Consider the following 21,229-nt stretch of genomic DNA (forward strand, 5'->3'; position numbering starts at 1 on the left):
TGGATTAATCCTCATCATAGACTTACAAAAAATCAAAAAAAAAAACCAGTCTGGTAATGGTAAATGGACTGGTTCTTATATAGCGCTTTTCTACTCTGTCTGAGCACTCAAAGCGCTTTATACAACTAATTCATTCACACAAGCACTTCTTCTAAGCTGTTAAGTGCTGAGTATCTAATAACATTCATACACATTCACACTCCGATGGATGCATCGGAGAGCAACATGTGGCCCAAGGATATTTGGCATGCAGATTGGAGCAGCCTGGGATCGGACCCCTGACCTTCTGGTTAGTGGCTGGCCTGCTCTGCCACCTGAGCTACAGCCACCCCGAAAGAATGCTTAAATAATTATGTCCGAGAGGCTTCTCACGTTTACTGCAGGTTACAGGTCTATGTGTGCATTTTTATATGTGTGCCTGTTTCATGACCTCTGGGACGAGGCTGTAGCTACCCACACCCTCTAGCAGCAGAAACACAGTTACGAGGAGAAACCGTTTGAGTACAAGCGCACTCATCCACACATATGTGCACACAGGTGTACGCACGGGTGTTCACAGACACAAACTACACCTTTCTTGGCTGCTACCTCAAAGCACATTGCCTACTCTTGATGTTGCGTGCTGCACAATAACATTCAGTGTTTAGTATCTACTGTTATTTACTCTTAGCTAGATTATTGCGATGGTGTTGTGTTTATTATGTTGCTCTCTCACTGTCTCTCTTCCCGTCTGTTTTTCTTTCCCTCCCTCTCTTTCTTTCTTTTTTTCTTTCTCTGTCAGGTGCGCATGTGTGAGGGTCTAGTGCAGGTGAGGGACGGAGAACGAGTGTGAGCTTTTGAACTTTGCTTTTTTCACAGTGGTAATTCACTTTTTTGTCCTGTTACAAAATCCTTTTTCACTTGTTTTTTGTTTGCTCTTCTTTTCGGCAGCGCTGAGCTCTTAGCTCGGTGCGATGGCCAGAAGAAATCATGCGACGGAGGGCTTTCGGAGCCTCTCCCGGCGGCATGGTATTAAAATACCGGTTGGTACCGATTTTTTGGTAGAGGAGTGTGGTTTGGCTGTAGGGGAAGTTGTTGGGTATGAAAGTATAAAGGCAGCTTCTAGGATGAATAATGCGGTTGTTATGTTTCTGGATTCTTTTGACAAAGTGAATAGCATAGTTGAGAAGGGAGTTGTTTTGAGAAGTACGTATAGCACGGTCTTTCCTCTAATGAATCCGGCGAAGAAGATCATTCTGTCTAATTTGCCGCCTTTCATCAGTGATGATATTTTGCTGAAAGACTTGTCACGTCATGGTCAGATTGTGTCAGCTATGGTTATGCTCCCTTCTGGGTGTAAATCTGCGAAGTTAAGGCATGTTTCATTTCGCCGACAGGTGTATATGATTCCAAACAATGAGAATGAAGAGCTGAACATAGTTATGAAATTTAAGGTTGACGGGTTTGACTACACAATTTTTGCAACAACGGAAACCATGAGATGTTTTGGGTGCCATCAGGAAGGGCATTCGGTCCGTAATTGTCCTGAGAAGGTGCATAATGAAGCTGAAACTGTGCAGGGCTCTGACGACGCAGGGGAGGGGACTTCGGCAGGTACTTTGGCAAGGGTCTCAGCAGGTAAGGGGGGGGGCAAAGGTGTTTCTGCAAGTGACACACGGGATGGAGCCCCAGCTTCAATGTCGGAGATGGAAAGACGGACGGAGTGTCAGGATGTGAGACTCTTAGCAGTCAGGACACCAGTGAGGTTGCCGCTATTTCTGCTGAAGTGTGTGAGGAGTTTGGCCACACAACTACGCCAGTAGGAGTGCAACAGGAAATGGATGTGGATGGAATGGTCCACAGTGACAGGAATTTGTTTGGGGATAATGAAAGTGTTTTTAAGATTCCACATACAAAAAGGAAACCTAAGGACTCTAAAGGTGCAAAGCCAAAAAAGATGCAGGCAAACGAAAAGGGTGGAAGAGAGAGTGATAGTGATAGAGAGTCATCTGACTCTTCTATTCCTGATGGTCAGAGAAGTAATGGGTACAGTTTAGAACAAGAGTTTTTTGGAAGTAACCAAAGGGAAGCGAGATGTGGTTATACAAGATTTTTTCCCTGATAGAGAGTTGTTTCTTGATTCAGCTAAATGGTTGATACAACAAAAGACCCCTGATGGTTTGAGGGACACTGAAGTGTATAGATTGCGAAAACTGATGCAGAAAATTAGAGCCAGAGTTTGATGCTATACCTGACAGGGGAAAAACAGCAGATACGATGCTGTATTCTTGTTTTTTTATGGATCTTTTTCTGTATGGTTATGAGTAGCTTTAAAATCCCATCCTTGAACCTTAATGGTGCAAGGGACATGGAAAAAGGGCGATGTATTTTGACCTTTTAAAATCTAAATGCATTGACATAGCGTTTGCTCAAGAAACTCATAGTAGTTTTGATATCGAAGTTCAAAACCTTGGTGAGAACATTTTAAGGTTGGTTTTGATGTGGGCCCTGTATGGGGGTCGCTGTACAAGCCACCATTGACCAAGAAAGCTGGTGATTTACAGTGGCGGATTTTACATGGTATCATTGCGGTAAATGCTTTTGTGTCCATCATAAACCCTGGGTCTTCAGATGCATGTCCTTTTTGTTCAATGAGAGAAACTATTTTTCATTGTTTTGTACAGTGTTTCAGATTGATTGATTTATTTTCAGTACTTAATGGTATTTGGGAATCCTTTGGAGAAGTTTTCACACAACAGTGTTTTATTTTTGGTTTTTCATATGACAAAGGGGAAGAAGAAAAGAGGGACAATTGCTGATTTTTTTTCTTGGGCCAAGCAAAGTTGGAAATTTACTTGAGTAGAAAGTATAAGATTGATAATGGACGAAATACTGATTGTGTTGAGCTCTTCAAAAGTATGTCGAGAGCAAAAGTGATGTTAGAGGATATAAATATTATTTCAATATGGTTGGACTGGGTGTTTTTCGAAATCTTTGGGATTATAAAGGTAGTCTGTTTACTTTAAATAACTCTGAACTTGTGTTTAGCAATGTGTTGGTTTGAGCTGACTGTTTGGTTCACTATTGAGTGAATAAATGTGTTTTTAAAAATCAATCTAAATCTTTCTTTCTTTCTTTCCTATCCCTCAGTCATGTCTGTCCCATCTCTAACAACTGAAAGTAAAATAAAATAAAATAAATAATAATAACAATAAATAATAAAAAGGTCAATCACATGGACCAATATTGCAAGGCCATGATGATCCACTTGGTAAAGTAAATCCATTGGGCATCATTCTTGGCCTTCAGACAGTAAATCTGATGGCTAAAAAAAACAAACAAAACCGTGCATTCAGATCATAATTATGATTGCAAAAGGATTGAAAAAAACACAGTAAAGATAGCATTATTTTACTTTAAAGCTATACTAAATGAAGCCGCAAGACAGCGAATCCTTTCTGTATATGAGGCTAAGAACACCAGCCTTGTTGAAGAAAATAAACACTTGACACTTGAGGCGAGCGCAAAGCACACCCCGCTACCGCCTATTTCCACCAAGGCCAAGTCAAACTGTATGGCAAAATCATATGAGCAGTCAGAGGTTGGGCGCTCAACCAGATTCATGTGCAGCATTCCCCAAAAGACAGAAAAAAAGTTTTTTCACCTCCCTCCTCTCGTAGGCAAAACGGTTGCATGGCAGAATTTAAACAGCACGCCCCCCCAAATTAACCAACAACTCTGCTAAGATTACGCAACAGATGGCCAGAATTAACCAACACACCCCCATAATTAAGTAACAGACCCCGTCAGCCCAGTCGCCACACCACCAAAGAACCTGCCGACCTGTTCCCACACCAGAAAGCACAATTACAAACAGTCATTCCCTTTCATACATTGAAAGAAATAATCCGTTTTTAGGCTGGTCAACAAAGATAAATGGACTTTTTTCTCAAATAAACATCAACACTAAGGGATATGGTTAAAACATGAATTAAAATACACTGAGGCAGTCACATCTCTAACACAGAAAGGCCTGTATTTACTATAACACCAAAAATATTAGATAACAGTAAATAATAACATCTGTAGTCAAAGGAGCTTGTAAAGAAAAGCGTCTGGACTTCTTTAAGTTGCTTGAAGACATTGCACCTCTCATCCGAGAAGCTTCTTCAGTTGTCTGTTCAGAACTGAAGAAGCTCCCCACTGTCGCTACTGAAGAAGCTTCTTCAGTTGTCTGTTCAGAACTGAAGAAGCTCCTCGGATGAGAGGTGGAACGTCTTCAAGCAACTTAAAGAAGTCCAGACACTTTTCTTTACAAGCTCCTTTGACTACGATGACCTGGATGACTGAGAACCTTCACAGACAATAACATCTGTCTGCTGTGAGGAAGTGACATGAACACATTCCATCTGTGTCACTAGCTCACCCCCAACCAGTCGCGGCAGATGGCTGCCCCTTCCTGAGCCTGGTTCTGCCGGAGGTTTCTGCCTGTTAACAGGCAGTTTTTCCTCCCCACTGTCGCCAAGTGCTTGCTCATAGGGGGTCTTCGGATTGTTGGGTTTCTCTGTAATATTGTAGGGTCTTTACCTTACAATATAAAGTGCCTTGAAGCAGCGTCTTGTCAACAGGTATTTTGCAAATAAAATGTAATTGACATTTTAATTGACTGAACTGATTTCCTTTGGTTTATTAAGTCTGAGTGGTTGTATTTGAGAACTTTTGATCGACTTATATTCATTGTATTCCTTCCTTAAAACCAGGTACTAATTCAAAACTTTCCACAGTGATTCTAAAATCTTAGCAAAGAGCAAAGGCAGGAAGTACCAAAGTACAAATACTTGGTTACTTAGTTACAAATACTTAGTATAGAGTATGTTTGGGGAGTGTGATTGTGTGTACAGTGTCTATTTGTGTCTGTCTCCACGTTGGGTGAGTGCCAAGTATTTATTTGTCTGTGTGTGTGCCTGTTCATCTGTGTCTATATGTCAGGTTGGGTCTGAGACTCCACCTCTCTGGGTACATCTCAGGCCCTCCAAGGTATGGAGGCCTATCTCCCCTCACCACACTCGCTGCCAGGTGACCCCTTGTCTGGGGCTCTCCTCAGCTCTTCCCAGGAGGGTGGCACGGTTGCCCTTCCGATGGTCCTCTTTGGGTGTGTGCACACAGGTGTACGCATGGGTGTTCACAGACACAAACTACACCTTTCTTGGCTGCTACCTCAAAGCACATTGCGTGCTGTTGATGTTGCGTGCTGCACAATAACATTCAGTGTTTAGTATCTACTGTCATTTACTCTTAGCTAGATTATTGCAATGGTGTTGTGTTTATTATGTTGCTCTCTCTTTTGTTTGTTTTCTCTTCTGATTTTTCTTCTCTCAACAGGTGATCCAGATTATTTTTTTGAAGTGCCCTTTCTCACTGTCTCTCTTCCCATCTGTTTTTCCTTCCCTCCCTCTCTTTCTTTCTTTCTCCCTTTCCTATCCCTCAGTCATGTCTGTCCCATCTCTAACAACCGAAAATAAAATAAATGATAATATGGCAAGGCCATGATGATCCACTTGGTAAAACAAATCCATTGGGCATCATTCTTGGCCTTCTGACAATAATTCTGACGGTCTAACTATGCCTTATCACTGGCACAAATTCTATGATTTGGTAGAAATACTATGATTTGGCAAAAATACTATGTTTTAGCAGAAATATTTGGCTTCTGCAGAAATACTATGATTTGCATGTTATGCATTGTTATGGTTGACAAAGGTCAATCACATGGACCAATATTGCAAGGCCATGATGATCCACTTGGTAAAGTAAATCCATTGGGCATCATTCTTGGCCTTCAGACAGTAAATCTGATGGCTACAGAACCAAACAGGACTGGCAAAAAAACAAGGTTACAGGTAACTCTGTTAAAATTTAATGTAAGCCATGATTTGGAGACACTTTTATCTGATGAATGTTTTTTCTGTGTGTCGTCAGCTCCGTTAATTCAATAATACGAGATAGCCACTGTGATGTTGGTTCAACGAGTCATCCAGTGTCGCTCTGCTTGGCTGCCAACACATAATTTTTCTGGAAATATTAACTCATTGTATTTGTTTATCGCTTGCTGATTTGATATTCCTATTAAGGGGGCGCACAGAATTATGATTGCAAATAACATGTAGTAATTCAGTTTAGCAATAAATGTCTTTGCACCACAACAATAACAGGGGACAAAATACATTCAGGCACGTTTGTTATCATCAAAACTATAATATGTAACAAAGACAACAGAAAGCTGTTGAGCTCTTGTTCTTATGCTCTGCTCTTAGTCTTTCAAGATGTTTTTAATAAACTGCATTAAAACCAATTTTAAGGTAATAAAATGCTTTTATTCTGCACTGAACCATCACAAGAACAATTTAGCCAATTTTAAAAATAACTTTGAATTTACAGCAGTGCAAAGGTCTCCCTGAGACAGCTGCCGCACGATGAGTGGAAGGCTTATTAAAAGCATGTTTTTACTGTCGTTCCTCCAGCATTGCAGCGTTGCCCAGTCCAAATCCTTTGGGGCCAAAGTTTTTGGCATAACAAACTGCAGAGAAAAACGAGAATTGACTGAGTCAATAATCAACATTCAGAGGTAGTTTTCAAATATGACCTGTGTGTACTGTGTGCTGCTTTGGTTTTTTCCTGTAGTTCTGGTTAAATATTAAATGTTCTGGTTTTAAAGTGCAATGAAGATAAACAAGAACCATCTTTACAATGTGTGTGTGTTTGTGTGTGTATGTGTACCTTTGCAGTACAGCTCTCCATCCTTATCTGTCACTGTGGTCGACTCGAGGCTTTTACCACACAGAACGCAGCGGAAGCAGGTTTTATGCCAAGGCTAAAGACGCACATATTTGTGATTATTAATAACAAAGTGCTACAAAGTTCCTTACATGATATTGTCACACAGTGGAACTTTATATTTATCTTTTATATTGGTTTCATTTTGATTTTTTTTAGTTTATTTGCGAGTTTAGTTTTATGATTTTATTCTTCTGTTTGTATTGCATGGTTTTTGGTGTTTTATTTGACATTGTTTTAATCCACTGTGGATTGGCTGAGCATGGGACAATTAGCTGATAGGGATCACCTGCTGAGGTATGGGTATGTCCAGAGGTGGCCTATCAGCTGTGTAAAGACCTAAAGCAGGCTAGCTGAGCACTGGAGGAGAGAAGCCCCAGACATGAAGAGGAATGCAAGAAGGCCAGGTGAAAAAGAGTTGGGAGACAGTGGGAGACTGTTGCGAGAAGTGCAACAGTGGGAGGCGCTGCGTGTAATCGACCGCCAGGCAGATGTGTACCTCTGCCTGCATATGTGAGTAACACTCTCCCCACTGTCGTATGACGGGCACAGCCGTTTTGGGAAAGGGCCGCCATAGTTATAAGCCAGGGCCTCTTCCGGGATGATTGCTCTGGCCCCTATTTATTTATTTACAGGACGCGGACGCGAGGGGAGCTGTGGTGGCATCGCATGAGGGACTCCGATGCAGAATGCGAGCTGGGCTGGGATGTGATGGGCCCAGTGAAGGGACAAGAGGGGGATAGGAGGATGCTCCTCGTCTGCCTGAGATGAGGCTGGCGTGGACTCCGCTCTGGGGAAGGAATTCCTGGCCAGCTGGTGGACCCATAAGGAACATGTGGCACACTTACATCAGGCGCTAAGCCTTGATTTCATCGTTAAGTGGCCTAAAGAGTCCAAACTGATTGGGTTGGGGTTTTTTTTTGGTATTGTGTCTTTGATTTTTGGTGTACTCAATAATCAGCAATAAAAACACACATCTAGAAGAGATACAAGGTGTGAATTTAAATTGTTTGTCTGATTGGGCAACAGCAAGTAACTTTGAATTTAAGTCATACTTTAGATGCACACAAAGAATAACAGGATGGTCCTTACCTTCCCTGCTCCCATCACCTTCTCTGCTGCATAGACTGCTTTGGAGCATCGAGGGCAGCGATCTGAACTTCCAAACTTCTGGGACAATTTATTGGCGGTGGATTTTGAGGAGGCTGGTCGAGGTTTGGAGCTAGAAAAGAAACGCTGTGTGATGTCATCTTTGGTCAAAGTAGATTTTTTTAAAGCAATTTTTCTCTTTAAGGTTATTTGCCTCTGCACCACTGTTTCGGTCATGGTTAAGGTTAAGGTTATAAGGTGCTCTGTCTTTATCTGTCATGAACACTTACTCATGAGGCTGAGGGCCTGCATCCTGTCCAGGAGGATCAGAGCTCAGAGCGCCAGCTCCTTGCCCGTACCCATATCCTTTCGGCCCGTACTTTTTGCCATAACAGGACTTGCAGTAAATCTCAGACTCATGCGCTGCAACTGTTGTACTGTCCAGCCCCTTTCTGCAGCTCACTTGTGTGAAGGAAACACACACATTTAGTACCATGCTGACCATGAGACTGTGTGAGATGTTTTCAGTAGAATGTCATGGTGGTATAATGGAGGTTAAATAAAGCACCCACCTAGCTAGTGTTATCAGTCAGCAGTAACATTACACATAGTCTGATGTCTTGTATTTCTATTTGTAGAAAGAGAGGGGATCATGAGGTGAAAGTTCGAGAAAAGATGAAGACTCAGAAGATGGGTGAGCTTTTCACAGAGGCCTTTCTGAGCTCCCAGTGGAACAATCTAGCAGTCACACAGGCTACTGACCAGCTGGAGAGTGTTTGTTTTGGTGTAGGGGACAGTAAACTTGGAAAGTAAACTGCCACTGAGTGATCCAGTTAAGCACTTGTGGCTGTATGAAATCAGCAAGCAAGCCAAACAGAAGCAGGGTGGAAGAATCAAAGAAGCTTTGCAGGCAGGTCATTAAACACAGAAAAATACAGAGGGACTGCTGGGTAATGATGCAGGCCCAGATGGGATACACAAAGGTGAATGGAAGGAGGAAAATAGCTGGGGGGGGTTTACGTGTAAATTACTTCTATCACATATCTGCATGATTCTCCAGATCAACCATGACACCCTCTGTTGGGGCAGTGCGGGTCTGCTTACTGCAGATGAAGCAAGTCTTGTGGAAGCTCCTTGCATTACACTGGATCTCCTCTGCATGGTACACTGTCTTCTCACAGGCTGCACATTTGGCTCCTCCTCCCCAGTTTGGCATCTTCAAGAGTAAATCAAAATAAATAAATAAAGGAGTTCAAACAATCTATTGATCTGTTGTCTTGTTTTCCAGGCTAGAACTGAAATGTAAATATGATTTCAATTCCCAATTTGGATTTGAAACACCCTCTCTACTTTTAAGACTATGCTTAAAACCTTCCTTTTTGATAAAGTTAGCCTGGATCAGGTGACCCTGAATCCTACTCTGCATTAGGCCTAGGCTGCTGAGGGTTTCCTATAATGCACTGAGTATTTCTTCTTCCCTCACTCTTTACACTCACTATGTTTTTATACACCGCTCGCCTAAGGTTGGTCTTCTTTTTTCAATTCAGTTGAATTCAATTATTTTATTTATACTATTATTTTATTTATACAGCCCCAAATCAAAACAACAGTCCCCTCAAGGAGTTTTTTTTCTGTCTTACTTCCTTCAACCCCAACTGCTCTCAGCAGATAGCTGCCCTTTGGTATGCCATGTTTTGTTGGAGCTTTCTTGTTAAAAGGGAATTTTTCCTTCCCACTGTTGTTGGCATGTGCTTACTCATAGACAAGTAAAACATCGTGCAATTAAATCAGTGTTAATGTAAGGACTGACTTGATTTCCAGTATTCTGTACATGTATGTAATCATATTAAAAATCCAATTCAATTCAGTTTTATTTATGTAGCACCAAATCACAACAATAGTCACCTCTTTTTTATATTGCTAGGTAATGACCCTACAATAATACAGAGAAAACATCAAGAGTCAGGTGACCTCCTATGACAGTGGTTCCCAAACTTTTTTGCTAGGCCCCCCTTTGTTTCCAAGAAAAATCTTCACGCCCCCCACCACCTAATACACACCCATATTTTGTTTTCAAACTCCATTGCGGTTTATTTCACACCTTAAACATTTAGTAAACGATTGAACAAAAAAGTAAACTGCAATAAATTACAGGTAGTCATTTACTACTAGTAAATTAGTAGTAATAAACTACTAACTTTGTGAACCTACACCTTTGAAAATGCAGCTGTTTCTATGCGTTTGAGCCTTTCGTCCACACGTAAACGGCGCTTCGAATCACCGAAAACTGAGATTTTTTAAAAACTCTGTTTTTGCGTTTTGTGTGGACGAGGAATACAGTTTGTCACGCAATGTCAAAGGTATGTGCCTTTTTCTACGTCAGACTGTGCGCCATGTTATGGTTTACATGAGATGAATTGCAGATAGAGACAAAATACTGTTACTGCTAATCTTAATATCTTCAGTTTTTACATGCTTACATATAGACTACACACGCAGTTACTCTCCCTCCAATTAGAAAAGCAGAGGCCTCATGGTGTAATTTTACTTGTAGTTGTTTTCCCCTGTGTAATAATATTCAACATTGCTATCAATACATTTTTTTAAATGTCTCTCTGTGCAAAATGGGTTAAAAAACATAAACAACTGTGGCATACTGTTTGTCAGTGATTTGGACAGGGGGGACAAATTATGGCAAGATCAGCCTGACATTATTTGTATCCCGCTGGCTGTAACTTTACTGTATAAACAGCTAACATCTCCAAAATTTCAGGATTAGTTAGTCATTATAAGAAGAGTTTGTGAACTAAAAATCAAGAATGTGGGATACTGTTCGTGATTTGGAGAGCCCAGCATGTGCTCCCGACAGGGAAAACCAATTCTGCAGGGGAGACCTGCCTTGGCACTTGTGCATGTGAAGCCAAATGCTTCACCATTTTTCTAGTTTTTGTTTTAGAATGAAGTTGGTTTGGAAACATATTTGACGATGCTTCATCTCCTGCTTTGCGTTTGTGTGGAAGCCCCGTCAAAAAGCTGTCCGTAATGCTTGCAGGGTCCAAGCTTTCTTTTTTTTTTTTTTCCTTTTCTTTTCATACCGCCACTGCCCCCCCACCAGCCCCCTCCTCGGCAATGGCTCTGGGCTCTGCTCTTCCCCAAGGGGCGGGCCCAGCACTTTGGGAATCTCTGTTTTAGAGGATCTACCTTATCTACATTTTTACATTTATAAAATTTGAAAGAGGATACTATACTGAATTTAAAAAAGGTTAAAAATCATCTCCTCACCTAAACAAACAAATAAAATCTCTATGTTTTCTGGTGGTTGTGTGTGTGTAATCTCTATGTGTACATTCCTGCATGTACGTGAATACACGTCATCAGGGTTACGAAGATTTCAAATCAAATCAGTTCTGATATTGTCTCACTGCGATGTGTCAGTTTTTAACTCTAACATCCATCCTAAAATTTACTCAGGAATGGCAGCTCTGCCCTCGCTGGCGTTCTGTCTGACATCCCAGTTTGCACTAATATCAAAGGCTGCCCATCACCTCACAGCATTGGTATGTGATATTCCAGGAACAGGGGCTTAACTGTCATATTGGACAGACAAAAGCTGAGCTGTCTCTCCTTCAAATGACACTGAAAACAACTGAATATTACTGAGACAGATCCTAAATTTCACGTGAAAGTGCCGCCAGCCGTTCATGGTTGTGTATAATAAATGCGTCAATGTAAACGGAGTTCTAGCAAGAAAAATTAAAGTAGTAAGTAAAAGTATCATCGAGTACTTTACTTAGCTTGGAGTAACTACTCAAACCCTGAAAGGGAGCTTTAATACAAAAGGCAGCAGGTCCTTACCTTGACTCCAAGCTTGCTTCTGTGGCTGACTGGTGATGAGCGCTTCTGGGCTGTTTAAATACTGTCTCACCATCACCACGGTCCACTGGTGACACTTCAATGAAAGTATCCTCCTAAAATAACTTGTGACTAAGTAGGGCCCTCTGACCCTTCATCACAAGCTGAAAGAGGCCTGAACATCAGCCACTCAGACATTTGCTCTGCCCTCAGACAGAGTGCGGGAAAGTCTGACTACCAGCAGAGAAGCATTACAGGATTATATGCATGAACGGTGTATTTAAATATAACTATTGGTTGCACCACTGATGGTGAACACATGGCTGAGCTGCGGTAGTGACCTGGTGATCTTCACATCTAGTTGTAGGATCGTGGGGTGTCATGCAATTGTTGGAAGTTTCATTCTAATATTTAGGATCTTCACCATACAATATAAATTGCCATGAGGTGACTGTTACTGTGAACTGGTGCTATATAAATATAACTGAATTGAAATGAATTGCAGAACAAATGTTAAAGATTGGTCCTAAGCTTCATACAAGGGAAAGTAAACACAGCTTGTCACAGACGTTTGAATCACGTCAGATCTCTTTACTTATTCTACTGAAGTGATACTTCATACTTAAGCTCAAGAGAGAAGGCTTTCAGGACTGTCTCCAGTCAGCTGCTAGGCCATCAAGAGATAAGAGCCTAAAAATATCTCATGAACAAGTAGCAAATAGACATATGAAATTGAACAGAATAGAATAGAATAGCCAGTAAACAAAATCAATATGAATAAAATGTCCACAACAGATCCACGTAAAGTAGCTTAATTAATTTAACATTTTTAAGTTAATGCATTCTGTTTAATAAAATTTAACTTCAGAAGCTCTGGTGACAAATTAAAGAAAACAAAAACAAAGTGCAGAGTAAACAGTAGAGCTTCAAGATTGAGCAATCAAGACCATGTACTGGAAGCCTATGGGAGGGACAGAACACTCACTGGTTTTTTTGACGATAGTAATACAGAGCCAGCTAATGTATCTATCCAAAATCTGCACATCTGCTAACTATTTCTTTGAAATCATTTTAATACTTAAACTCTTCTGTGAGCCCCTTGTGTCTTATGGGTGGGGGCCTCATAATCCCAGGACAGACAGTTCCTATTACGATATAAAGGTTTCATCTTAGGATAAAGGTCAGAACAACTCTGCAGTGGATCCTTCAAACTATGAAAGCAGATGATCAAGACCCAGAAATAATGTGCTAGTCCCGTTTCCCAGTTTTAAAAATAGTTTTAGACCCACCTGTGCCACTGGCACCAGTGGGAAGGAAAAACTTTTGACCTCCAGCAGAACCAGGCTCAGGGTGGGGCAGCCATCTGCCACAAACAATTGGGGATGAAGGGATTTAGAGAGGGAATGTAAATGCGATCTGTTCATAAGTTGGCGACGACGACGACGACAAAGGATGCATTTTTTTTTCTTTTCTTTTTTACAAAATACATATTTAAAATTTATTAAGCATTTTTAAATTTAGCAGGACATCAGACACAAGTGTAATTTTCTTATAAATTAATCTCACAATTTCTCATTTGTCTTAGGATGTCTTACAAATATTCACAGGTTCTCAGCAATTCCATTCAAGGGGTAACAGTTAACATGTACGTGCAAAAGTGATCTTGCTAGATTTTACTCGAGTGCTGATGTCATTTTACTAGTACTGGCAAACTGAAAAAAGGAATAAAAATATCCATATTAGCAGAAAATGGAAAAACAAACAAACAAAAAAAACCCAAAACAAACAAACAAACAAAAGAAATCTTATTCTTGCATTTCTCCCCATGCCATTCTATTTCTGTGAAACAGACCACATAAGCATCACAATGAGCACGACGGTAGTGTTGATGAATATCGGGATAAACCTGCTTTTTTAGAGCTGGCTGTCATAAGAATGAAGGCAGTGAAGCTGCTGTGAAATGTTTTCAGAGGTAATGAATACTGTGTAAATGCTAAACAGGTTAAAAAGGGGAAGAAAAAAAAAAAAAACACCCATCCACCCACAACATAAACAACACCCACACACACAAATATGTACTCTAAGATCCTTCAGGGCCCTCAGGACTCATCAGCGGTAACGTCCAGCTTTCTTTGAGGGATGTGTACAGTTTTGGTGGATGATTGTCCGGCAGTGTTTACTACAGCAGCCAGAGGCGAAAGGGAGACCGGTGTGTGAAAGAAGCTGTGCTGGGGGACCCCGCTCCCTTTAGGGGTGGCCATCAGGGGCTAGAAAACAGACAATAATTAGTTAGACTAATATTTCTCAACCAAATTAGTATATTCATTTCATTGATCTTATATGAACACTAAATCCTATCACCTCAATAATAAAACACTTGTTTCAGGTCTAATCAGACAATCAGAAGCACCTCTCTCAAACTGTTAAATCAGTGAGACAACTGAAACTAACTCAAAAACACCGCCAAGAAAACTGATGACATGCATGTAAATCCATGTGTGCCATGAAGTCTGAAAGCAGAACAGATTAAGTCTGGTTTAGAGGCCCACACTGTTTGTTTATACCTGCTGTACACCGATCAGGGCCACTTGATGTGGGGATACAGTCTGCTGAATGTGCACAGGGGACAGAGGTTTGATGAAAACCATGGCCCTCTGCTGCAGAGTCAGGGGGCTCGGCAATGGACTGGTCAGGGTGTTGGCACGCTCTGGAGTCTGAGGTGTAGCAAATGCACTTCCTGGGCTGGAGCTGGAGATCAGACCGAGGTTCTGCAGGGTGAAGTTTAAGATGGCAGGACTGGGACTGTTGAGGCGGTGGGCTTGCTGGGTGGCCTGTGGAGAGGCTGCGTTAGTGGGTCTTTGAAGCCGAAGGTTGGTGGGCGTAATCTCCTGGGCTGGGGCAGGTCTGGAGCCTGTAGACAGAGTAAAAGAAGTCAGTTCTGTTGTTTGGATGTTGTTTATGCAATCTTTACTGTGCTGCACACAATGATAACTGGAGACCTAACATTTTCTTGACAGTTTAAGTATAAAATCTATGTACAGTCAGAGCTCGAGCAGCACATTTAATAAAATATTTACCTGCAGTTGGTGTTTGGTAGATGTTGGGAGGTGAGATCTTGTTGCTTTCTGCTCCTGAACTTTGAACTTCCTTGTAGCTGATGAGGGACTGCTGGGAGATTGGGATCAAGTATCCAGCTGGGATTAAAGTCTGGATAGGTAGAGTAGAACAAAAGAAAATCAACGAATGAACACCTACTAACAGATCATCCTCTGATCCTTGAAGTTCTTTTAGCACTTCTACCTCAGCATGAAGCTGTCTGGGTGTGAGGGGAACAGCCCTGACCGGTGTTAATCCCGCCTCGCTGTCAGAATTTGCCACTTTCTCTTCTCTGTCCAGTAGGAGTTCCAAACTCTGCTCTAATGTCTGATTGGCTACAGCCCCGCCGGGGGTGTTGACAAACTCTGGGTCCAGGTGGAGGGCGCGAGGCGAGGGCCGACTGGTGAGCTGACCGACACGTCGGGCCTTTAGGCGGGCCTGCAGGATCTCACAGAGCTTTGGCGAGGTGTCCTAGGAGGTGAACAAAGACAGGCGCTGAGAAATGAACAGTGCGGGGTGATACAGTTACATAGTTCTGTGTTGGTTATTACCAGATTATTACATAAATGGCACATTTAAGTTTTCTCACCTTAAAGGTGGGGTCAGACCTCTTAGCTTTAGAGGGGCTGCCCTCGGATGCCAACTCTGAACGCAGCCTTTTGACCCCCGAGGGACTTGCATCGGCGGCTGTGTGGCTCTTAGCTGCCGACTGGCCATTTGGGCTCTGCCCAGTCTTATCTTCAAAAGTCATAGAGCGCACTGCCAGGCTAGTTGGCTGCGGCCTGGCCAGAGGGTTTGACCTGAGCGAAGAAGGGTTCAAATACACGGCGTAGGGCCCGCTCCCTCGCTGCTGAGGTAACAGTACAGGGATCAGGGGCGAACACTGCGCGGGGATGTAGGCAACAGACCCTGATGGCTGTGCTGCCAGCAGGGCGTGTGGGATCGGGTTGGCAGTAGTATTGACTGCCTGCTCCTGAGTTGGAGGTTGTAACGGTATATGAGATGGTTCCACTGAAGTAGGAGTGGGAAGCTGTAACACGTAACCTGTGTTTGCCTCTGCAGCAGCAGGCTTTAGGCCTTCATCTCCAGTCCTGCAACACAAGCAGGACAATCATTTAAAGAATACCTCTTATGCTCGTTTTAAAAGTGGATGCTCACATTGAAACACGACAAAATGTTTAATATAATGAGGTAAGTTTGTGCACGTGCAAGCAATCTCTGTGGGTCAAAAGCCAAATAAGGTAAAACGTACAGAGTTATTACTGAAGATTTAGCTTAGGATGAGCGACAGACTAAATGGAACTAAACTTACGCTGACTCCTGGTCGAGTTCAATCTTACAAATAGCAGCAAGCTGGGCCATTTTGTTTGGGAAGTCACTGTTCACTGAGGAATCACATGAAGACAGAAGAGTAAATTTAAAAAAGGAAAAGAAAATTAAGAAGCTTCATTGCATCATTCATAATAATTTGCTGGAGAAGGAACTTTTTTTTTTAAATGAAGAAATGTCTTTTATGCTTACTCTTGACAGGACTGCTGGGGGCTGAGTTGATCTTGCGTCGATCATCCTGAATGCTCTTGGCGAGCTTTATGAGGGACGGGTGGCGAGTGAAGCTGCGTTTGGTCCCCGGTGACGAGAAGAGATTTTTGGCACAGTTGTCGGCGGACGCATGTGGTTCAAGTACGCCTTTCTTCTTGGGTGGGCATGCGGTTGAGGTGTTCTCCGAGTCTAGAGGAAGAGTTAAGTGCTAAGAAAACACGAACGCTACGACTACACCTTATAACTGAGGGCCAAATTTTCAGGGATTCTGGTGATACCTATCACTTGTGGGAAATCGTCAGGGCCGACCCATTCGAACGCCGGTTTCCTCCCCCTTTCTTCTGCCACGTGAACTTTCTCAATGAGCTTCAGGCTTCGTAGCACATTAGCTATGTCGTACAGCCGCCGCACTTTGGCTGCAAACACACAACCAAACAGCGTTAATATCGACTAGTGAAGACACAAAACAGGAAATACACATAATCAACATTTAAAACTTCATAAGATGCCTTTACCCCCACCTCAATCATAACTGTCATAGAGTTCATGCATTGTTCACATGTATGCCATGACGCAGTCTCGATTAACCTTATACCAGGGGTGTCAAACATAAGGACCCGCCTAAGACTCCAATCTTGCCCAACTGGAGATGTTTGTAAAACTTTCGACTTTTAAATTTTAGACTTTTAAGTCATACATTTTACAGCTTTTCATTCTCTCTTATCTCGCTCTACTGACAAAAGAACTCCCTATCAGAATTCATACTACACCAAGTAAATAAGTAATAATACACCGTTAAATGACAGAAAGTTATTATTATTTTCAAAATCTACTGTAGAAATTTGTGTTCACATTAAACAAAACAAACAAACAAAAAAAAAAGAAGAAATTTTGCCAATTATTTTTGTTTTTGTCATATAATTAAAGTACATCTCAAAACATCTCAGAAATGTGTGTCAATAAACGTTTTCACACCATAAGAAAAACAAGTGTCACCGGTCTGGCCCACCTAGGATTAAAGTGAGCTGTACATGCCCCACAAAGTAAAATGAGTTTGACATCCTTACACTACACCTTATTTGGATGAGGCTCTGTACTCACTCTTGAACTTGTTCTTGTCTTGATCTGCTGCCTGGTCCTCTCCAATCAGGATCTTTGCAGCCACGTCCAGACTGACCACACGAGGATTAGACACCAGAAAGAGCATGACAAACTTTTGGCTCATCACACGCAGAGATTTGTCTTTCCTACTGTTGACAGAGGCTGGACAAGACATAGGACAAAAAACACAAAGGTTTGTGTTTGAACCTAACTGTTTCATTTTGTATTAGTATTTGTGTATCATCTCGCAAAATTCAAAACGACAATTTCATTGTTTATATAAAAACAAAATCTTCTCCACCTGCTTTGAACTCCACTCCTGGCAGCTCCACAAAGAAGAGCTCTTTCTGTCCGTGTTCTCCGTTCTCCAAGTCCACCACCGCCACCTCATTCTCCTTCTCCTCCCCGTCAAAGTCAAACTCCTTTTCCACAAGGCGCTGGCGGATCTGCTGCATCTGCTGGCTGTACCGGTGTTCCTCGCCCACCTGCTTCAGAATGGCTAGAGTCTCAGCCAGTTTGGTTCGGCCGTGCCAGGTGTAGCGGTTCTTTGCAGAGCGGCTCACCATGTGAAGACTCTCCAGCACGTTCATGATGTCATAAATGCGTCGGCGCTCCACATCTGTGAGCGTAGGAGAAAAAATAAAATTTCTTAACTCATTAGGTAAAAGTAACTCATTGGAGGAGAAAATGAAACAAACCAGAATAAGTTACGATCATGGTGTTTTTGTGTGTGTTTTTTTGCCTAAAGCAGAACAAGTCAACTCAGATATGATGTATCATAAGAGCTATTGCTAAACAAAATAAGTTAAGCAATCATTAGCTGCAATCTATGAGCTTAATAGACATACTGAGCTCAGTGGCCACATCATCCAGGCAGATGTCGTTGTTGAGGGCTGGGTTTGGGTAATCTGGATAACGTGCAAGGAACTTGTGACACAGAAGCCCCAGACTCTTCTCTTTTCTGCTAATCATTTTCTCTGACTCTTCTCCATTTTCAGGCTCCTGTAAAAAAAGACAACAGACAAGAACAGCTATTTTACCATCTCAACATACCAGAAGATGCCTGTGACATCAGCTCTAGTATTTTATTTGTACCTGTGTAGATTCAAGACTATCCCGTCCATCGTTGTCCATACAGAGCTCCTTTTCTCGGTTTCTGATCTCAGGACTAGCAGCGCTGATGAGCATTTTGAGGTTGGAGGTCGGTGTCCAGGGATCAACTGAACCAACTTCCCTCCCTTTTTTAGGTGTGGTGAGGGGACCCATGGTGATCTGGTTGTCCACTAAGACACCACACGAACCAGTTAATGTCTTAGGCGTTTTTGTTGTTTTTACCAATACCTGGGGTGCAACAAAACCACCATCCTGGTGAGAAAAGGAGAAGACATATTAAGATGCAAGACTCATATTTCTTCTCTGGTTAATACTGAAATGTAAGAATAAAAAAATACGAATAAATTTTATCTAAACGTGGCCATATTACGCTGTACTTATTGAGCTTTGAATGAGACTTCTGGGTCAGTTTCCAAGTTAGCATAACAGTTCAATAAGGATCATATGAGCTATAGTTATCTAGGTATTACGTTACCTATGTTAACGGTATAGTTCAAAACAATCAAATACTTTAAGAAAAATCATATACAAAGGCAATTCACTTAAATAGCCAATAAAAAATTAAACCTGCAGACCAGATTTCTTCGTTATTATATTTATAAATCTTACTTATGTATATATACATTTTTAGAGAAAACCTTACCTCTTTGGGGGGTAAATATATTTGCCGGGAACCGGCAGTGCAAACAATTATGAGTTTAATAATGTTCACGGTGTCAGTTTAACAAACACCATGACTTTTCTTCCTGGTAATTTTTGTCAAAGAAATCTTTTAAAACTCATCAAAACTTGATTAATATTGGCGGTAACTGACGTACATTCCACCGAATCGCAGCCCAAACGGCAGGGCGGTACCGCCCTTTTTATCTGAAGCAGCCAATGAGAACGCGGCGCGAGGCAGCGGAGAGGAAGTTAATAGTGTCCCGCGCAGGTAAACAGTTTTTTGAAATCCTTGGCGCGGAACGTGCCTAAAGCAACAGTGACGGATCGCTTTAACCTTTAATACGTTTTTGGCAAACAGTTAATAATTACTAAGTTCCACCATGAGGAACGATACTTTATTTTTATGCCGAGTCTGCTTTCCGGTGGAAAAACGTCCTACGGTTAAGGGTGGGTGTCACGTACGCCAGCTACGAGTGCCCACCGTCCGATAAGAAACAGTAAAACCGGATAAACAAGAAACATTTCAACCAAGCCCAACTGGCTTTCAAGAAACAATAAGGACCAAAGTTTAGGCTATAAGTTGTTAGCAAATCAACACATCTACGTACAGTGCCACCAACATTTACTTTCCAGCCGTCTAGATCTGGTGTGTGCTTTAATAAAGCTCCCAAATCTTAGAGAAGTACATAAACAGACTCACCTAAATCCACGAAATGCGTCTCTCTCAAAGGAAACTTGACATCTTCGCAGTAGTGTGTTATCGACTCCAGGCAGTCTGGTCCGAGCGCCAATAAGCACTTTATTATGGGACTGCGCTTCTCCGTGTGCACAGAGGCGATAGAAACGTCAAAAATCATACAAAATTACTGCAAAGTTTGCGCGCCTCAGCTTTCTCTCTTCCTCTGCCAGTAAGCAGTGGCCTCTTGGTCAACGTTACTACAGTTGTGAAAAGTTTGCCCAGTTGTGTCGGGGACCGGCAACATTTGGCCCGCCCAGTACGAGTATGCGCGTTCACGTCACACCCGCCCCATACCTCTTGGCGGGGAGAAAGGCGGGCCCAAATCAGATACTGTAGCGTCACGTAACCTTTCACCTTCCGAGCAGGAAGTTCCATTTTAAAAGGAAGTCAAAATACAAACATTTCCTTTATTTTCAGTCCAGGTTTTGTATCCAATCATTCTCAGGGGAACGTGTTTTTCTGTTTTTTGGGGTACTCAATAATGATCTACTCAAGGATAAAAAATTCACTTAACTCAGGGGGTGACCCAGTGTTGTGTCTACACAAAGCAGAAAACTTAGCAAAGAACCAGTTTTAAATGCACTTTGCTACTAGTAGCAGCCAAGTAAACACATCATTTGTTCTAATTTCTTTTGTGTATCTACGAAAAAAAAAGAGCCAAATGTATCTCAGTTTAACAGGAATAAAATAGTATTTTTACTCCCACAGTGACTTCCAAAGAGGTGTTAGTCCCAAACTTGGCTTATCTCAACATGGCGGGAAGTTTGTCCTTCAAAAATCTTAGAAAACTTGACAAGTGGAGAGCAAAAGAAGAAGTGTCAGGCTTAAAACCGCATCTAGAGCAGATAAGCAGTATCTGAGAGTCATGTCCTGTAGAAAAAGGAATAAAAATCAGTGACTGAGACCCAAGACTCAGAAATGTTCTCACTGTAAAGGTTTCTGTCAATAAGTCAAGAGAAATAATGAAACAAGAAAAAAAAGGCCGAGGTATGCCAAATTACACAAGAACTGGACAGACTATCAGTGACGACTTTTAGAGTTACAAAAGTGGGTGTCCACAGCCATCTGTAAAACATGGTGGAGGCTCTGTCATGGTTTAGGGTTGCATTTCAGCCAGTGGTGTTGGGATCTTGTCAAAACTGATGACATCCATTCGCTTCCGCTTATCCTTTTATTATGAACACAGAAAATTGCATTCAGATTTTGATTCACTACACAATAATC

The 21,229-nt window shown here is 41.9% G+C and overlaps 2 protein-coding genes across 4 annotated transcripts; both read right to left on the reverse strand.

The window, feature by feature from the left end:
- Window positions 1-5,873: 5,873 nt before the first annotated feature.
- On the reverse strand, window positions 5,874-11,959 carry csrp3 (cysteine and glycine-rich protein 3 (cardiac LIM protein)). Its single transcript, XM_040045562.1, has 6 exons — window positions 11,758-11,959; window positions 9,007-9,118; window positions 8,193-8,364; window positions 7,906-8,035; window positions 6,757-6,850; window positions 5,874-6,556 (listed from the first exon to the last, which is right to left on the reverse strand). Exons 2-6 carry the CDS (start codon window positions 9,116-9,118, stop codon window positions 6,483-6,485), a joined length of 582 nt encoding a protein of 193 aa, XP_039901496.1. The 5' UTR covers window positions 11,758-11,959; the 3' UTR covers window positions 5,874-6,482.
- A 1,309-nt stretch (window positions 11,960-13,268) lies between these two features.
- Window positions 13,269-20,278, reverse strand: e2f8 (E2F transcription factor 8). 3 transcript variants are annotated; one of them, XM_040045561.1, is made up of 13 exons: window positions 19,967-20,277; window positions 18,586-18,855; window positions 18,339-18,492; window positions 17,792-18,109; window positions 17,491-17,652; window positions 16,668-16,805; window positions 16,372-16,578; window positions 16,163-16,235; window positions 15,440-15,941; window positions 15,055-15,321; window positions 14,832-14,961; window positions 14,319-14,665; window positions 13,269-14,021 (listed from the first exon to the last, which is right to left on the reverse strand). In XM_040045561.1, exons 2-13 carry the CDS (start codon window positions 18,754-18,756, stop codon window positions 13,854-13,856), a joined length of 2,637 nt encoding a protein of 878 aa, XP_039901495.1. In that variant the 5' UTR covers window positions 18,757-18,855; window positions 19,967-20,277; the 3' UTR covers window positions 13,269-13,853. The 3 variants fall into 3 exon arrangements, with proteins under 3 accessions (XP_039901495.1, XP_039901493.1, XP_039901494.1); XM_040045559.1 differs by having other exon boundaries at window positions 14,832-15,321; window positions 19,967-20,278; XM_040045560.1 differs by lacking the exon at window positions 19,967-20,277 and adding an exon at window positions 19,247-19,947 and having other exon boundaries at window positions 14,832-15,321.
- Window positions 20,279-21,229: the final 951 nt, after the last annotated feature.

Source organism: Simochromis diagramma, unplaced genomic scaffold, assembly GCF_900408965.1.
Source record: "Simochromis diagramma unplaced genomic scaffold, fSimDia1.1 OVJJ01000079.1, whole genome shotgun sequence".
In the NCBI taxonomy this organism is placed as follows: Eukaryota; Metazoa; Chordata; class Actinopteri; order Cichliformes; family Cichlidae; genus Simochromis; species Simochromis diagramma.

What these genes read in the sequence shown, in the direction of transcription:
- e2f8 (XM_040045559.1), bottom strand. Translation starts at nt 18,756, where the DNA reads ATGGGTCCCCTCACCACACCTAAAAAAGGGAGGGAAGTTGGTTCAGTT. An exon ending in ATAGTCTTGAATCTACACAG is followed by an intron (nt 18,493 to 18,585) that starts GTACAAATAAAA and finishes CTTTTTTTACAG; the next exon opens with GAGCCTGAAAATGGAGAAGA. An exon ending in CCCTGATCGGTGTACAGCAG is followed by an intron (nt 14,022 to 14,318) that starts GTATAAACAAAC and finishes TCTGTTTTCTAG; the next exon opens with CCCCTGATGGCCACCCCTAA.
- csrp3 (XM_040045562.1), bottom strand. Translation starts at nt 9,118, where the DNA reads ATGCCAAACTGGGGAGGAGGAGCCAAATGTGCAGCCTGTGAGAAGACA. An exon ending in CAAGACTTGCTTCATCTGCA is followed by an intron (nt 8,365 to 9,006) that starts GTAAGCAGACCC and finishes CCTTCACACAAG; the next exon opens with TGAGCTGCAGAAAGGGGCTG. An exon ending in AGGTGATGGGAGCAGGGAAG is followed by an intron (nt 6,851 to 7,905) that starts GTAAGGACCATC and finishes GTGCGTCTTTAG; the next exon opens with CCTTGGCATAAAACCTGCTT.